The sequence below is a fragment of the Polistes dominula genome, unplaced genomic scaffold, assembly GCF_049000335.1.
Source record: "Polistes dominula isolate Pdom_NZ unplaced genomic scaffold, Pdom_raw_medaka contig_27, whole genome shotgun sequence".
NCBI classification, from domain to species: domain Eukaryota; kingdom Metazoa; phylum Arthropoda; class Insecta; order Hymenoptera; family Vespidae; genus Polistes; species Polistes dominula.
The window spans coordinates 1,640,402-1,659,755 of record NW_028300906.1 but is presented as its reverse complement, the minus strand read 5'-3'; the positions used below and the strand labels follow the sequence as shown (position 1 = coordinate 1,659,755).

Here is a 19,354-nt window from a genome sequence, read left to right as displayed (position 1 = left end):
ATTTTATTATCTTTCTGGTCAGATTTAAACTATACAAATTGAAATTGAAATTGAAAGAAACACAAAAAAAAAACCAAAACAAAAAATACATGTTTTTATATTTTTTAAATTTAATATCATTTTTCGTTATTATGATATTCGAATTTTTTTTCGAAATATTTTCCATCTTTCGACAAAAAATATATTTGAAAAACGATAAATAAGTACAGCCCTATTATATTCTCCCTTATTCTTCTACTTCGTGGATTTGCAAAAAGGAAAATATTATATTTTAAATCTCGGTAGGGTGAAATTGGAGATTCTAGTGTGATATTACTACCATGCGTGTTTTATTTCGTGACTGATGCATACGAGAATAAATATCATCCTGATAAAAGATAAAGTTGAGATGGGAACTGAGAAAATTCTGAAATTCGTCAGGAAAATATTATTTCTAAAGCACGTATCTCGAACTGTAAACTATCATAGACACTTTCGATAATAATTAATGACCGCGATACCCGTCAGAGTTTTAATTAGTACGATTTCATAATTTGATTATTATCAAAACTTCTTCATTCGCTAATTTTTCCTAAATTTTCATATTTTTTTTTTTTTTATATTAATATAACGAAATGTCGAGAGAGAAAGAGAAAGAGAGAGAATATTAAAAATTAAAGAAGCATGAGGTAAAAATGAGCATGAAAATGTATTAAAAAAAAAAAATGAAAAAATAAATAAATAAATAAATAATAAAAAGAAAAAAAAACAGAAAAATTAAAAAGTAGAGCAACGAGATTAAAATAAAATAAATAAATAATAGGAATAAAAAATAAATGAAATATATTCGGTTATGTGAAAATATTATTAGTTTAATAAATCAACATTAATCTCAAATTTGAATTATTCAATATTAAAAGATAATGAAATGAAATATTCCAACCTTAGTTCTATCTCACTCTCCCTCTCTTTCTCTCTCTCTCTCTCTCTCTCTCTCTCTCTCTCTCTCTTTGATTATAACAAGCCAAACTCAAAGCAGCTTCTATAAACTTTACCTCTATAATAATTCTCCTATTACCGCTACAAAATCTTATATGATGAGATAAGGTAAAAAAGCTCAAAAGACTAGAATAGGAAAAGAAAAAAGATGAAAAGGTTTATAAAAAAACAAAATTAGAGAGAGAGAGAGAGAGAGAGAGAGAGAGAGAGAGAGAGAGAAAGCAAAGGGGATACAGGAACAACCTCTAACGTTATTTCTCACCATCGTTCGTCTTCCTCTAGATTTCTTTTTCTTTTCTACGAAGGTAAAAACGTTTGATGCAAAGAAAACGAAAAAAAAAAAAAAGAAAAAGAAAAAGAAAATAGAAAAAGAAGAAATAAAAATCGATAGGAGAATTCGCACGGAACACACTTGTAATTTATTTATGTATTATATATATATATAGTCCAAGAATTCGAATCCGAGTGCGTGTGTTCCTATTCGTTAGTATGTGTGTGTGTGTGCGCGTGAAAAAACTGGAGGTTAGTATTGTAACGATAACGATTATCGATTATTCTGAGGATTAGTCCGAAAGCTTCGCGAGTGTTTAAACTTTATCCTGTTAAAAAAATAAAAAACAAAAGAAAAAAAAATATATATATATATATAAAACTCACACAAGTATAGATCTTCGAAAAAAGGAAGAAAGAAAGAAAGAAAGATAAAAAAAATAATAAAATGGGGAGGGGGGGGGAGAGAAAAAACTGGATAACGAGTTAAAATCACTCGAATGGATTCGAATGGAACCTGAAAAATCCTGAAATAGAATTAATCAGTCGTGTTGGACTTTAAATACTGCTGCTGTACGGCAAGAAATTTTATTTTCATTTCTTTTTGCGTTATCTTTAAAATTGATTTTATTCTTGTTTCTGTGTGTTTTTTTTTCTTTTTTTTTTTCGTTAGTTCGTTCTTATTTTAGTCGATGTGTTTAATTACTAAATATAATTTCTATTTTTATTACATTTTGCAATATAATATAAATATAAGAACACATAGGTATAAATACTATATTGGTTTAAAATTTATTTCATGGAAAAGGATTTAGGCATTTTTTCTTTTTGGCACCGAATAAAAGAAAATAAATTGAAAATAAATCGTTTATCCTCCTAACAAAATTATCAACGATAAATTGATTTTATTTAATACGAAGTCACGAAGAAATAAAAAAAAAAACCAACATATGAAACGTAGTATTAATTAAAATATTCAAACGTAAAATAATAGTTCCGTTTATGTTTTACTTCATATTTTTATATTGACAGAAAGTGACACTCTCTTTCTTACAAGTTGTATTTAATATCTAAATTTTACATTTGAGATTATCCAAAAATATCGTGAGTTAATCAATACACTTTGCAAGTGGACAAATTTTGCGAATGAGTTGCAATAGTTCATTCGTTCGTTCGTTCGTTCGTTCGTTCATTTGTTCGTTCGTTTATTTCAACGTTGAATTCGAATTCGTTCGTTCTTTCGTTTCTTTTTTTTTTTCGTTTTCTCTTTTTTTACCACCCCACCTACCTTCATTGGATTTTCCGTGCCAGCGAAGATTCGATAAATTATGACTGCCGTTGAAAAATATTTCTTTTTCCTTCTTTTCCTCGAGACACATTTTCTTACGCAATCTTTGAGTTTCCTTCCGAACGAATAAAATAAAAAAAGGAAAAATATCGTTGACGATGGTACAACATTCTTATTCTTATTTTTATTTTTATTTTTATTTTTATTATTCTTCATCTTCCTCTTTTTCTCCAAAAAAAAAAAAAAAAAGAGAGAAAGAGAACTTGCATATAGAATTCTTAGCTTGCAATTGATGTTCTTTTTATTTTTTATTTTTTTCCTTATTAAATTCGCCAACTCGACACTTTTTTTCCTTCTTCTTTCGATAGTTGGTAAAATAATTATATATATAAAAAATATAAAAGTATAATGAACTACCCTTTATTGCTTTTTTTTTGCGCTAATTTACACTTCATAGTTATTGTATTTTTTTTGCTTTTTTTTTGTAAAAGATTTAGTTTTCTTTTCTTCTGTTGTTAACTTCAATGAATTTTTATTGAATTTTTATTCTCGAATGAAATCATATAATTAAATATAGATGTATTCTTCATATATATATATATATAATCCTTAAAAACCCTTTTTTCTATCTCTTTTCTTTGTATTCGTTTTTGTCACATGTCGTTGTGAATTTATCGTTTAGAATCGAGAGAAGAACGGCTACGTTTGTAAATCTATAACAATCGAGCAAATGGCGACAGTGGTTTGAAAGCTCGCACTGAGCGCACGTTAATCCAAATTGATGGCTCTGTGAACGTTCGATGCTGATAATACAAAAGAAATATAACTACGAAACTAAACGAAACAAAACGATACGGGTGAGAGAGAAGGAGTGAGAGAGAGAGATGAAGAATAGGAAAACAATACACTAGACACACAGGCTATTATAAATGTGTATGTATATTTTCAAGTATTTCTCGAGACGACGACAAAACGTAAACAGCCGAAAACATAGGTATAATAGCCGAGCTAAGTTCGACACTCCCGAAGTCTCCTTTACCAAGGTTACGTAGTAACGTATTTCGTATTCGTCATCTATCTTTCGACGAGACAACATGAACAAAAATAAAGCGTATTAAATTATTGAATTATTTTATTTCTAACGTTATCGTTTTGATTTTAATAGTTTAATAAGTTTTTCATTGCATAGAATGGTATAAAATCTGGTTTATTTTTTATGTTACTCTTTATTGAGTTTGCTGATACAATTACTGTTTTATTTAGACAACTTTAAAGATTTTTAATTAATATTTTTACTTACATTACATACTTGGTATGAAATTTAGTAAGCAAATAGTTGAATACTTTGATAAATTTCTTAAATATTTAATAACTTTAACTTTTAATTATGTCAATTATCATAGATTATTAAATTATTTCTTTCTATTTACCATTGAATATATTTAATAAAATATTTTAATGTGTGTCCTGCCTTCAGAAATGATTTACAAGAAATATTATAATATAATCTTTAGTATGTTTCAGATTGTTTATTTAATTTTATTTTATGCATCGTCATCCTAAGGGTAGGATACCCATCCTGCAGTCATCAACGAAGATTAAAAGTGAGTATATTTTCCTATCATACATTTCTATGATAATTTCAATCGATTTTTATTACGACAATGATATTAATTGTTCTTTTTCTTTTTCTATTTCAGAACACCATTGCAATCGAGCGCGTAGGCAATGATGTAATCGTGTGTTGCATCGTTAAAACAAAATTCAAAGAAGTCGGAGAGTAGAATCAGTGTTGTACGCCGTATATAAATATTTCGTTTTTTCGGGTAAAGAAACTCCGTTAGTTTCTTTTATTTGGTTTAAATGTGTGTGCTCATCGTCATCGTAAGGGTAGGAGACCCATCGTGCATTCATCGTGCATTCATCAAAGTGAGTATATATTTGTATTAAATAATTCCTCAAAAATTTTAATACTTTTCTGTAATAGTAATGATATTAATTGTATTGTTTTTTATTTCTGTTTCAGATTGCAATCGTGCGCGAAGCAATATGTACAGTGTTTATGGTGGTATCATCAAACTGCGTGCAATGCAGTCTTTGAATTAGTTGTAGAATCAGTGATCGAGCGAATAATAAATTAAAATCAAACGCGAATTATAAAGTCAGTGTTGTTCGTCGTATAATCAAATTTCGGTTTCGTGATAAGAAACTCATCTATAGTTTCTTATTTTCGTATAAACCGCGTTTTTAGATTCACGCGAGGTGCATCGCCATGGTGCAATAGAGCTGCATCTCATTGGAATGCATTGTAAGTAGTCATTTGTATTTACATTTTATTTGATTTTATTTTATATAATTTTTGATAATATTCCTGATAACTTATTAATTTGTTTTATTTTATTTTACAGATATAACCATGGATTTTCTTCCTTTCAAAGATGTTAGATGAATTCTTCGATGGTTCTCCTTCAAAAGTAAATCAAGGAACTCTGTGGTCATCAGACTTCAATACTTGCTATGAAGTAGGAGTGTTTTGGAGCCACCGCAGAACTTCTAATGCCAACTGTTCATGTTTCGTATATGTGTTATTTTAATTTTAAAATGTCACATGTATGTTATATAACGGTTGGTAACGAGTGAGTCAACAAATTTAAAGTCCCTCCGGTCCTCAATCATATCGAGGATGAAAGGTCCGAATCGGCACGAGCTACTGGTTGTAATTATTTTAATAAATTATCGACAAGCACATGAGTAATTCCTTTTTAGGAGTAACTCATGAAAATTGTATATTTTGTTGTATGTTTTATTAGTTCAGGGTAGGTTTTCTTGTTTCATCGGTTAAATTCATTTAATTAATAATGCAATTAATAAATGCATTTTTTTTATTTTTATTACGTGGTATGTTCGTGGTCAGTAGCGATGAAATCGAACATTGAATTACTCGTTGATAATAGATTTCAAAAAAATATATACACACATATATATATATATATATATATATATATATATATATATATAATTAAGATTAATATCAAGCTTGATTGTAGTTAATAGATAATTAATATTATTTGAAAATACGAGATTAATATCAATGAAAATGAAATTACGTGAGTTGCTTATCGCTGACGAACCAACGCCAAATTCGTCGGCCATTCTAAGCGATATCCATCTTCGAGGTTAGAACATTCTTGGAGATCGTCCTTGAGAAAGCACGTTAAGCTAGTGCAGAGGTTCGCTGTGAAAGAAACTTTATCGTCCCTGTCAGCCACGATGTAGACGAATGGCGCCCTTAGCACCCTTATCTACCAGCAATTTTTACGCTCGTTCCTTCTATCCACCCTCATAATCCTCCTTTGCCCTCGGTCCCCCACACCTCCCAACCCCTCTATCCAACCTCTTCCTCTCATAGATTGTCTTATATTATTTTTATTTTACAACACTGGCACGGAGGGGTTTAAGGTAAAATCTGATTTATTTAGAATTCATTTTTGAATCTTGTTATGAAGATAAATTTTTCTTCCTATATTTATTGTTTATATATTGTTGTTAATCATTGTCAATTGTGCAGAAAGAATGTTAAATTTCATACAATGTAGTTCGTACTGAAATCTCTTTTTTTTATATTATTTATAATATAAATTGATGTTTTAATTTAATAATAGTTTATTAAATTTTTTCTCAAATATAATTATGTTTTTATTTTTTTTTTTTTTGGTTGAACCAACTCGAATATTAATTATATTTATTTTTCTTTATATTATTTAATATTTATATTTAATTAAAAATATTCTCTTAAACTATTGAAAATAATTGTTCAATAATTGAATAAATATTATTTTATATCCCTCGAGCATTGAGAAGAAAACAAAGAATTTCGGGATTAATTATCGATTTATTTCTTTATCCAATGTATCGTAAATCCGTCAAATCGGAGATTAAAACTCGATCGAAAATAAATTTAGTAAGAGATAGCAAATGGAATCACGTTGGTAACGAGAGAATAGAAAAGGGACCTTTACCGTTCTCGATAGTCACTTAATACCGAGATTTCAAGCATTTTCTTTCCTCTTCTAGTTTTTTTCCACCCCCTTTTTTTTCTTTTTACTTTGTTTTTTGTTTTTTTCTCTCTCTCTCTCTCTCTATCTGTTTCTTTCTTTCTTTGCAACGAGCGGAAACTCGAAACGATAGCGGTAACGAAGCTCTATTAAGCTGCAGGTATACCTATCATAGGAAGGACGAGATGGAAGGGCTCGAACCGAGGCTCAAGGTAATTCGAACCGGAAGAGGATAGCGCGGGAGCGGATTTAATCGAATTTTCTTGCTATCTGATGTCTTCATTAAACGCGAGGTCAAATAGATCTTTCCCTCGTTCGTTAATAAAAGTGAAATATTATATAATGAAAAATTCCTGCGTTATAACGAACGTGTATTGACCTAATTTAATGTTTAAACTATTACTTCGTTAAAAATTTGTTCGAATTATTATTCCTCAAAAAAAAAAGAAGTGTTCACTCATTTAACACTGGTTAATTGTTATCGATGAATTATACGCGTCATGTGGAAAATATTAATTATCATTTGTTATTTTTTATAGTAATTTTCAATGATAAAACTATAATAACGATAAATTAACCCTTAGAATGCTATGGACACATATATATGTTTGGTAAAAATTACCAGAGTGGTCTATCGACGCGTACACGTGTTTGTTAATATTAATGTAAAATAATGTAATGTTCATAATTAATTAATTAAATTCTATTCAGAAACAAAAACTTTAATTATTGATTATAATTTATAATTAGAATCTCTGGTTAATAATCAATTATTCCATTTCTACAAAACATTATAGTTAAAAGTATTCACCACTCAAAGGGTTAATTGTTACGAAATTGTTTATATTATATTGAAGTAATAATAAATTTCATTTGATTCGATTTTATTTCATTCTAATTTCGTATTAAATTAAAAACGTAAGAACTTTCTTATTCATACAGTGTGATCTTAAAAACTCTATACGTATAGACACCTTTTTTCTTGAGGAAAAGTATGACGAATAAATTTTCAAACAAAATGCAATAGAAATTAGTTCGATCAAATTTCTAACGAATGATTATCAATATTTCCTTTTACCGTAGTCTTTACATATATCACGTATGTTTAACCTGCTAGATCAGTTGTCCTAATGTTGTTTCCTATTGAACAGAGAACCCTTAGAATTGAGAATCTACTACTATCGACGATCACGTTCCAAAGCATTCCGAATGCTGTAGTCGTACAATGTGTCTAGCTTTGCCTATTCGAACGTGAAGCACAACAACTAGTATAGTATTCTACGTTTTCCTTCCATTCCAGTAACATTTAATGAAGAGAGAGATAGTCGATAGAACAAGTCAGTAGGAACATTTTCACTTTTGACCAGAATCAACACTGAACGGAGGATTTATGTTGTTCGGTTATGAGATTGAAGGGCACTAGTGGTGGTGGTGGTGGTGGTGGTGGTGGTTAGTTGAGGGGAGTTGGGAAGGGAAAGAGTTAGTTAGATTGGTGGTAATAATCGTGAACACGAACGAGAAATTTACCCTCTCGAATAATCTTCGTGAATGGTAAGAGTAAAATGCTCTTTCTATTTCTATGCTATTTGCAGATCACGTACGAGCTGGAAGCCTCGCTCGAAGGTTTGTTTGACGAGAATAGCCTGGCTCTAACGATTAATCAGTTGCTATTAATTAACCCAGAATCGGTTCCCTCCTATCTAGCTTTCGTCGACGTGCTCGAGGCTCTTTTCTCTTCAACATCTACCTACCTTCCCTCTAGTAGAACATATACGCACGTACGAAATGGAACATATTAAATGTTACAAATTGTTTTCCTAGCAACGAGAAAAGATTATGTTCATTTGTATCTATGTACAATTTGTTTTACGAATTAAATTGTTGGTGATTTAAATAAAATTGTTAAAGTTATTTATTGGATTGGCAAAGAAAGTAATTTCGGCTTGCACCAATAAATAGCGTTATGTTTGTTTCGTTATTCTTTTGTTGATGTTAAAATTTTTTAGTTATTTAATTTAAAGTTCATTTTTTTTGTATAGAAAGTTAATTGCCAACTCAATACATCAGTTACGTGAATTAATCAGATTAATTATATTATATTTAATTTGTAAAAGAATTTGATAATTTCTGACAATGTAGAAAAACAACATTACTTTGTAACACGTTAAGTCGACCATTACATATTCATTGAAAAGTATCCCATCTTTTTTTCTTTAAACTTTTATATAAGTCTGTTAAAAAAAATATATTTTTTCTAACTATATGTTTTAACTGTTGATTATTAAAAAAAAAAAAAGATGTTTATATCTAAGTAATCTTTTTCTCGTCTCACTAAATTTCAAGTAAAACAAGATAGATTGAACTTTTCTTGACAAGAAAACGAAAGAGGGGAAACACATATACACACACACACACACACTTTGTAACATACTTTGAAGTGGACCAACTACGTATGAACTTTTTTCCAACGAAGTTTTATAAACCAACACTTAGAAATACGTCAGAGGCCGTTAATTATGATCAGCCACTTGGTTAATCGCTTTTCTCTTTGGCTCTTTCAACAACGTTACTTCTCAGAAGGTTGTGTTAGATAGTAGTAGTACATATTAAGTAATAGTAGTAGTAGTAGTCTGATGCTAGCTAGTTGAACAGCAAGTAGTAGTAGGTTCACCAACATCAGCAGCAGCAGCAGCAACAGCACCAGCAATGACGACGATAACAACAGAAGCGGTGGCAACGACGACGGTATTCTGTTGTTAGAGAACGGAAGGGTTGACGTGTGTAAACAGAATCCTGAGTCATTGGTATACACGTTGGTGGTGGTAGTCGAGAGGGTTGGATACACCTAAGCGATCGTAGTAGTAACCTTCCAAGTGAGAGGAAAAGTCCCACCACGTATTTATCGGACGTTTTACTTTTTGATCTTTTAATCTCTTCGTATTATTTTCTCCATGGTTTTTTATGTTTTTTTTTTTTTTTGCTTATTTCTGTGTCGTTTTTAAAGCTTAATATCTCGTGTAATATAATGGATGTTCGTGTTATTAAATTGATATTATTATTTGATAAATTTTTATTCGATCGATCGTTATATAATATGTGTCAATATTATTTATGTATTTATACGATTTTTCAAACAAGTCTTTATTTTAATTTTTTTTTTTTTTGAACGTTTAGTTCAATGAATCTCAATTTTATAATCTTCATTTTATTCTTTGATTAATTATTTTTGTATTGTTTTAATGATTAATATTTTTAATAATACAGTAATATATATATATATCAGGTGTGTTGATTAAGAATTATTATAGAGTCACAATCCATCATCAATTAATGTCAATATACTAATACCAATTTGATTATTTTTTATAATTAGATTTAGTTTTGCGTGGTAGATTATTGTTTAAATTATTCCAATTAAAAGCTTTAATATAATTATCATAACTTTTAATTAGATTATTTGTTGAATCCTCAAAAAAAAAAAATAAAGAAAAAAAGAAAAAGAATTGATTAACAAATACATAACAAAGTTAAATGTAATAATAATCGGATGAAAGTGATACGTGGTCAATATGAGAGAACTCACTTGATGACGATCAATTAACGCAATAGTTCAATAGAGGTTGTGCTTTAGGAGAGGTGTATGACGGGGTTGGGGGTTGTAGAGAGGGTGTTACTGGTATAGAGAAAGCGTCGAAGCGAAATATCGTCGTTCGTACACGTAACATTTGTTGCAATGGTACTATAGTTGTTGGCAGAGAGTACTAATACCACTACCACTGTTACTATTATTGGATGTATAATAGTCTTAATTAAAATGGCGGTCTAACGAACACCGCTAACTGCGGTAATCCGACGTGCCTCATTGGTAATCCCTTGGCCATACTGACGAACACGAATGCATAACGTTGTTCTCCTTCCTATCTCTTTCCCACCCCTAAATGTCACTCTCTCGTCATTCTGCAAGGCACATCACTATCTCCCATAGGATACTTCTACCCTTCTACTACTATTCTATTCTATTCTATTCCTACGATTACATGCTAGACAATCGTTATTTCAACGTCATCGAAATCGCGACGATCAAAACCCTGAAATCTAACACGACAGTTAGACAAGAAGTTCAAGTTAAACGTCTTCGAATGATGACTCTCCAAACATTTCGACTAGATTTATTTCAATGATGATGATATTATTCATGGGAAAACAATTGATTGTAGATTTGATTTTGTTGATATAGAATGACAGAATTAATAATTGTTTTTAATTTGACATTCGTTGTTTTATTTATACGATTAATATTGTTTCTTTTTCTATTGACAATGAATTTTGATGATAAGAAGTTCATATTAATTGAATAACTCGTTTAAAATTTGTAATTATATTAATTATTTATTGTCGTAATTTGGTTAATTTTTAAAAAAGGTATTTTTCATAATATGTTACCTTCTTTGAAAAGTAAATATTATTAAAATTAGAGAAATGTTATCTAACATGCAGAAAGTTATTTAACAAAATTATTAATTATAATGATGATAATAAATTACCTGGTAGCTATAAGAGCACAAGTAATACTGGGTGATGCCCAAGCTTCAGGACTCCATGGAGCACACTCGTAAAGCCTTAATTCTCGTCCTGAAACCGCACCAAAGACGCTACGCCATCCACCTGCACAACCTGTCGACAAAGCGAATCCACTTCCGACACCTCGTGAAGTACTTGCACTACTTCCGGCCCCATCCTCGCTACTCTCGCTGCTTGCACTTCCTTTCTGTTAACAGATATCAATATCGTGTATATCATTAATATCAATTCAATATAATTAATAGGAAAAGTCAAAGTGTATATTTTACAATTATTAAATAATTTATTTGAAAAATTCTAAGTAATCAAAAATATAAATGAAATTAGATAATAATAAATTAAATCTTATAATACATTTAAAACTTAAGATTTTATTTAATATTTTTATATAATATATTTTTAAAATTATATTTAATTATGTTTAATGATATTTAATTATTACATAATACATTTAATATAAATTTTAAAACTTAAGATTTTAAATTGACTATAAACTAATATTTATTTCTAATTAATTGAAATGAAAATTTTAATATTATACCATATGTGATAATAATATTTCAATTATAAAATATTAAAAATCAATAATAATTGCAATCGGAGAATTAAAAAAAGTAAAAAGTTAGTATAAAAGGCAAAGGCAAAGGCAAAGAAACAATAATGGAAATAGAAATACTTCTGTCGTAAAATCGATTGATCAAAAAAAAAAAAAAACAAAAAAAAACAAATATCTTTGATAACGTCACACAGTTTTTCCCTCTCTTTCATAGATAACGTTAACAATTCGCGACAAGGTTAACGATCTCTCATTCGGTATCCCTAAAAACCACGGCACTTCAGAGGCACAGAATCGAGAATTAATCGAACTGTCAAATTCCGACAGTCCCGTCGAAAACATTGCGCGTTTACGTTGTGCCAGACAGGAGTTACAACTCTCGTGATCATCCTCTTCTTTCATTTTTTTCCCTCATTCCCTCTTTCACTCTCTGTCTCTCTTTTTTCATCCCCCATATTCTCCTTTCCACTAGAGTCATCAAAATGAAACGTACAGGCCATTCGGTTGGTCACAACGAGATGGTTTAATTACTCGTTTCGAATCCGCAGTTTCACCTCCATGAACTTTAGCTTCCTCCTATTCTAACTGTACTGGAATTTTTTTATTTTTTTTGTCCACCTTCTTTTTTTTCAATTCTTTTTTCCCCCAGGTTTTATGTCCTTTTTTCCCCTGTAAGTATGTGTGACTGTGTGTGTGTGTATATGGGAATTTTTTTGATCCTTTTTTTAGCCCACGTATTTCACGTTCCGTTTCGTACTGCGTGCGGACGACAGTGTTCGATCGCGACAATCCATGCGTAAAGATATTTTAGCATAAAGCACAGTGATGATGATGATGATGATGATGATGATCGGTCAACGAACGATAAACTGTTTTTTACATCTCTTTTTTTTACGTTATTCACTTTCTCTATTTCCATTTTTCTCATTCACTTAAACTACGTTTCTTGTTGTTTATTCTCATTTAAGTTTTTCGTATACATCGAGAGAGGAGATGATTTTTGTAAAACGTGTAAATGATGATTTGAATTTGATGTTAGAGAATATTCGTAAATGACGTAGAATTAAATGAATATCAAATCTAATTATTATCACATTGTAATATTGAATTCATTTAGTAATAAAATAATAATGGAAAATTAATAATCTTGTTGAGAAAGAGTATTACAATATCATAATTAAATTATTACGTTAATAGTATGCAACAATAGTATGCAACAGAGGTATTTGAAAATTCATCATAACTTTCTCTTTGTTTTAATTATTTATTTAATTAAATATAGTCTTATAAATTTAAATAGTTTCATAGTTTCATCGTACAAGTTACAAGTATCTCTCGTTGGAACAAAAATATTATTACACCTCAAATTTTTATAGATAGATTAAAAATAACAAAATTTATAGATAAAAAATACTTTGTATAATTAATCTTTATTTTTATGTATTTATTATTATTATTATTATTATTATTATTATTATATAAATAATTGTTTTGTCATATCATTTAAAATATATCTATATCATAAAAATAATTCAACATAGTAGATATATTCATAATTGGTCCATCATTAAAACTACAATATATATATATATATATATATTTATAGTTTATTAATTTTTATTTTTATGTGTGTATTTACTTTTATTATTATATAAATAATTTTTTTATTATATCACTTAAAATATATCTATATCATAAAAATAATTCAACATAATAGATATATTCATAATTGGTCCATCATTAAAATCACGATATATATATATATATTTTTTTTGTGGTTTATTATTATAACGTCGTTTGTGGGTCCTTGTTGAATATAATAATAATCTTATAATATAGAATAAAGTGCATCGAAATAGAAACAAGCTTTTCTCAATGGTCCTCTCCCTACACACATCGTCTACAATCGAGTGACCGAGACTAACGGGTCTTAATAATGGACCGAATAATAGGGCAAATCTTGGTAGGGTGAGAAGGGTCGAGCGTGCTCGAAACAGATGGTTCAGCAACGATTCTATCTCATCCTTTCCTACTCTTTCCTATTATCTCTTTTCTCTCTCTCTCTCTCTTCCTTTTTATCGTAATTCGACAAATTTCTTATACAAAAAGAAAACACATATACAGTTTCCTTAGAACAGCTTATTAAACAGAATTGAGAATGATTTTACATATTAAATATAAGTTTAAATTAAAGTAATCAGATTTGTTCATTCTTTCGTTTCACCGTTTCATCGTTTCATCTGTTTTTAAATTACCACCGATTCTAAAGAAGTATTTATTTGGATAAAAAAAAAATTGAATTAATGATTATTATCGAATAACCAAGTATATAAAAAGAAAAGATCCAGTGATGTCGTGCGAGTATAACGAAACATGTTGATCGAAGTGTAGAGACAAGAAAGAAAGAGACAGATAGATAGATAGATAGATAGATAGATAGATAGATAAAGAGAAAGTATGGCGTGTGGAATAAAAAGAGATAGAAAACAAGTAACATAGAATATAAGGGGGAATCGATGGAAAGATCCGATGACCTAAATCACGATCCTTCCATCTCGAGAACTCTCGGGAAATTCGACGAGAATCAACGTTAGACGATTGCTCCTCTGTCCAGGAAAGAAAAAGATAGGAAAAGAGAAAGAAAGAGAGAGAGAAATAGAGAGAAAAAGAGATAGTACAAACTTCGAGTACAAAGGAATGTCGTTTACCCTTTTCGTCTTGATCCCCTTGCCAACATTTTCAACCCTCTTCTTATTCTATTTTTCTTATCTTACATATTATATTACATTTTATTTAATTTTTTCTTCTTCCATCCCTCCTCTTCCATCATCTTGGAATTTTGTTTTTTAATTATTTAATAATAATATTGCAAAAGAAAAACAAATATATATATATATATATATATACAAACTATAATTTATAACTTTGCAAAGATGAATATTGAGATCAGAAATATAATTTATTAGTTAAAATAGTAAGAAAACTTATGAAACTTTTTGAACGTGACTTATTTTTTTTTTTTTTTTTTTTTTTTTTTTTAAGGGAATAAATCCTTGAAGGACTACTACGAAAAAGTACATTAAATTTTCCTCTCTTTCGTACCACCGAACAGAATTTTTTTGGTGCCGTTCGTAAAAAATGGTTGAAGTAAGTCTTAGATACAGGTCCTCTCTCTTCCTATCTCTCTCTCTCTCTCTCTCTCTCTCTCTCTCTCTTTCTATCTCCCTTTCTTTTGCTTCACATATGAGACCCATCCGAACTTTTATCCAAAGTTGTTTTTCCTAGCGAGGATGTCGGATAGGAAACTTTAGCCTCTAGATTAAAAAACTCTTCGTGAGGCTGCATAACTTCCGTAGGTAGGCTGGATCGAAAAGGAAACCCCATTGGTGATAGTAGTTGTGCGTATATGTATATACATTATATATATACATAAAAGAAAGAGAGAATGAGAGTAGGGAAAAGTAGGAAAGTATACACCGAAGGGAAGCTTTTACGTTAAAAATCGGGGATTACGCGGTCTCCTTTGAATTTTTCGGTATCGATTTGTGTGAAAATATGCACTTTAGTGACATTGTAAAATCGTATGGGGGTGGGGGGGGGCTGGTTTACGTTCAATCAGTTATTACATTTGTAATCAAACAAATCTGAGGAAAGTATGATGGGTGAATGCTGCTTATAAACAGCAGTAGGATAATAAAAATTACATTAGAATAAAAAATATATTAAAATTAGAACGTTTAATTCTTAAATTCTATTAATTAGGAATATTATTACCATTGCACACATGCGCAACATTCGAAATGTCATATAAACTGCATTTAATGAAAGAAAGTTGTGATAGATGACAATGTGTCAGTCTGAAGGTAAATCTCGAAGAGGACTGTACATACGAGCTTTTAAACAACAAAAGATACTCCTGTCGATTAATTAATAATTATTTGAATATTTTAATACTTTTTACTTGCATTACAGAACAATTTAATTATCGTAGTCATCACTGTTTAGAAGTAATAAAATAATTACACTAGAATGAACAAATATGATAAAATTAAAACGTTTTATTAATAATTTCTTATTTATTACATATAATATTAATTTGTTATTTATGTTGCTTCAAAATGTTTTCAATCACATATATTATATTTTATACACCTTTTGAAACACATAAGCAGTATGACTTATTAGTATCATATATATATATATATTTTTAATTGTATTTAAACGCAAACCCTTCAATATTGAGAGGTAGGCTACTTTTAAAATAAATGGCTCGATTGTTCGTAAAAATCGATTGTTTTGCAATCTGTTCGAGTAGTTAATTAATTAAACTGTATAGGAATTATTAGATAATATTTTATATTAGAATTTATAATATATATATTATAGATTGATAGAATATTATAAATATTAGTTATGGACGTAACAATAACATATAAAATAAAAGTTATTTGAACTCTTGTATAAAATGAGTTTAAGGTTTAAAATAAAAATTGAAAATATTCAACGATGATATTATATACACACACATATGGAACGTGGAAATACGAGTTAGTTTATTTTCGAGCAATTGCCAGATCGTCGATAAAATGGACCAAAATTTCACACGTAAATAGAGAAAGATAGAGATAGATATATATATATATAAAAATAAAAACTTTATGAAAATAGTTATATCGTATTCTAGATTTAATTTTAACCCCCTCCCCCCATGTTACAGTTGTTGATTTCACTTTCATTGATACGATTTTATTCACAATGAAAGTAAGTTTGAATGATAAAAATGACATTTATAATTTTATAATAATTAATATAATTGTGAAAAAAGAAAAAAAAAAGAGATAGAGGGTGGAGAGAGGGTGGTTTGAGGTGGTTTGAAATAAAAATATTACATATCGATATTTTCTTGCTTTTTACTCCCCCCTCCCACCAAATTTCCCACTTCGTTTTATATTTAAAAGGGGCCACTTTTAGCTAGATCACCACTATGAATATATTAAACAAATACCATAGTATTGGAAAATAGATCAATGGAAATAGAAAATAATATATTATATATAGGTAACATAACGGTTCGCAGTAGTAGTAGTAGTAGATAGTAGAACATTTCCGATTCTGTGTTATTCGCTGGTATGTACATATGCATATGAAATATTTCTATGTTCGAAGCACAATTTTCCAAATAATACACGACGTCTGGTCAAAAGATAAAAAAAAAAGGAAAAAGAAAAAAGAAAAAGAACATAAAGAAAGAGATATAGAAAAAACAATGTTATTATTGTTATTATTATTATTATTATTATTTGTATTGTTTAAAATGTGGACGATGTCGTTGACCCTCCCATTAAGTATACGAGCGATACAGAAAGAAAAAGGAAATAAAACAATAAAAAATAGGGAGATAAAACCAGTGACAGAAAGGAAGTAAAAGAAAGAGAGAAATGCAAGGGGTGATAAAGTAAATTAAGGAGTTTATATTTAACGCTCTCTGCTAGTATTATTATTATTATTATTATTATTATTATTATTATTATTATTATTATTATTTAAAAAAGAAAGATAAAGTGATTAATGGAATGAAATAAAAAAGATGAATACGCGTATAATTCTAAAATAATTATAATATTTATAACATGCTGACATTGTTAATAAAATATAATATATAAATTACATAATAAAATATTTCAACTCTTTACAAACAATATTTCATATATCGGGTGTCCCAAGGATTATTGACAAAATCTTGAAAGAACATTATTCTACGAGTTGAAATAGTAAGGAAATAATATTTTGAAAAATAAGTTTATTTAGAAACGAGTTTCGTACTATAAGTAATAAACAAATGGAATTGAATAAAAAAGAAAAAAAAAGATACATAATTGATGTTGAGTTAGCGAAGAGCATGGTGATGGGGGATAGGGGTGTGATAGATTTTGTAGTCGGTTGTTATCGTCCTCGTTTCGTCGTTTTATCATCGATTCGTACGGTTCGTCGCGTCATTGGTGCCCGTCCCTTTTCCAAACCTTGACGATTCCTTTCGGCTTAGGAGCACAATCGTGAAATCGAGCGAAAGAGAGTCGAGTCCCCCGTCTCGCAATCTACGAACTTGAGGAGGAGGCGATCGGGCGAAAAGAGAAGAAGAAGAAGAATATTAAACGGAACAGCTCCTGGGAACTAAACGATCCTAACGATATTCGCGAGTTCACGATGGAGAAAAAAAAAGGGGAAGGAAAAGAGAGAAATAGAAAGAGAGAGAGAGAGGGCATGGTCTTTTCCATCAAAAAAAAATAGAAAAAAAAAATAAATAAAAAGAGAGAGAGCGAGAGCGAGAGAGAAAGAGAGAGAGAGGAATCGTCCATGAAAAAGTTCAAATCGCAGAGGAGTTATCGAGCGAAAAGAAAAGAAAAAGAAAATGAGAGAGAAAGAGAGCGTGAGAGTGTGAGAGACCCTTTCCCTCTGACCACCCTCCCTTCTCTCCTTTTTTTCACTATATTTTTTTTCTTTTTTTTTTGCTTCCTCATTCTTTCTCTAGTCGTCGTACTGAAATTTGCACAATCGACAATTTTGTTGGCGATAATAACGAAGGACATCAGCCTCCTTCTTCCCAAAGATTGTACGAAACGAAGGCAATTCGATGAGATGATTTTGAGAAGAAAAAATTAAAAAAAAAAAAAAAACAAGAAAAAAATTGTGGACAAATTTTTCTACCACCTCTTATTCGTACTTAGGCGATAACTGAGACGAGATGGTGAATAAATTTTTAATCGTCGTTCGATAGTTCGGATCTTTATTTCTTTTTTCTTTTTTATGTCACTTAACATATAATAATATACAAATAATAATATAATAATAAAAAATAAAAAAATTGACGAAAGAAGATTCACGATAGATAGATAGATAGATAAATTCCCCATTTTATATTCGAGAAAGAAATCCTTTTGGGATTCGATCGCGCGAAAGAGAGAGAGAAAGAGAGTTAGTAGGAAGGATAATAACTGGCATAGGTGGTCAAACACGTACACCTTTACGTTACTATCTCTTACGTTCATCTTATACAGAGATATACTTTAACCACAGATACACACACATAGACACATAGATATAAACACAGAGGTATCCAAAACGCACACGAAGTGTCGAGTTTGCTCGTTGGCATGCTTCGGGTACGATCGTCTCTCGATCCACCTCTCGATCCTCAGGTTCACCCTCACCACCCCTCAGCACCATGCAGCCGCAGTTTACTTAGCATTGCTGATGCACTATCCACTTTGGTCGGCCACGTCGAGAGAGGGTCCATCGAAGGTTATGGATGGAAGATGTGCCGATGCGTTGCTCCTATATCCACTTCCCAATTCACCCCCACCCTCCCTCTTTCCCAAAAGTATCCCCCTAAACCATCCATACCCAACTCTGTTCTCTTGTGTCTCTATCTCTATTCCTGATCCTACACCCTACCCCTTCCTTCCTTCCTTCCTTCCTTCATTCCTCCTCCAACTCCCTCAAACAGCCGAGAAATCTCCTCGGATCCTTCTACGATCAGGGTGGTGGTGGTGATGGTGGTGGTGGTGGTGTTGGTAGTAGGTATGTTTGAAAATGGATAGATGCATGCTGATGGCTCGAGTTCTAATT

The 19,354-nt window shown here is 30.1% G+C and overlaps 1 protein-coding gene across 3 annotated transcripts in view; it reads right to left on the bottom strand.

Moving 5' to 3' along the window:
• Syn1 (Syntrophin-like 1) overlaps positions 1-19,354 on the bottom strand; it is a 372,537-nt gene that overhangs the window by 14,924 nt on the left and 338,259 nt on the right. For all 3 annotated transcript variants that reach the window (XM_089179568.1, XM_015325465.2, XM_089179569.1), the window contains exon 6: positions 11,136-11,359. In XM_089179568.1, coding sequence (XP_089035694.1) covers positions 11,136-11,359 — 224 coding nt within the window. The remainder of the gene's footprint in view (positions 1-11,135; positions 11,360-19,354) is intronic.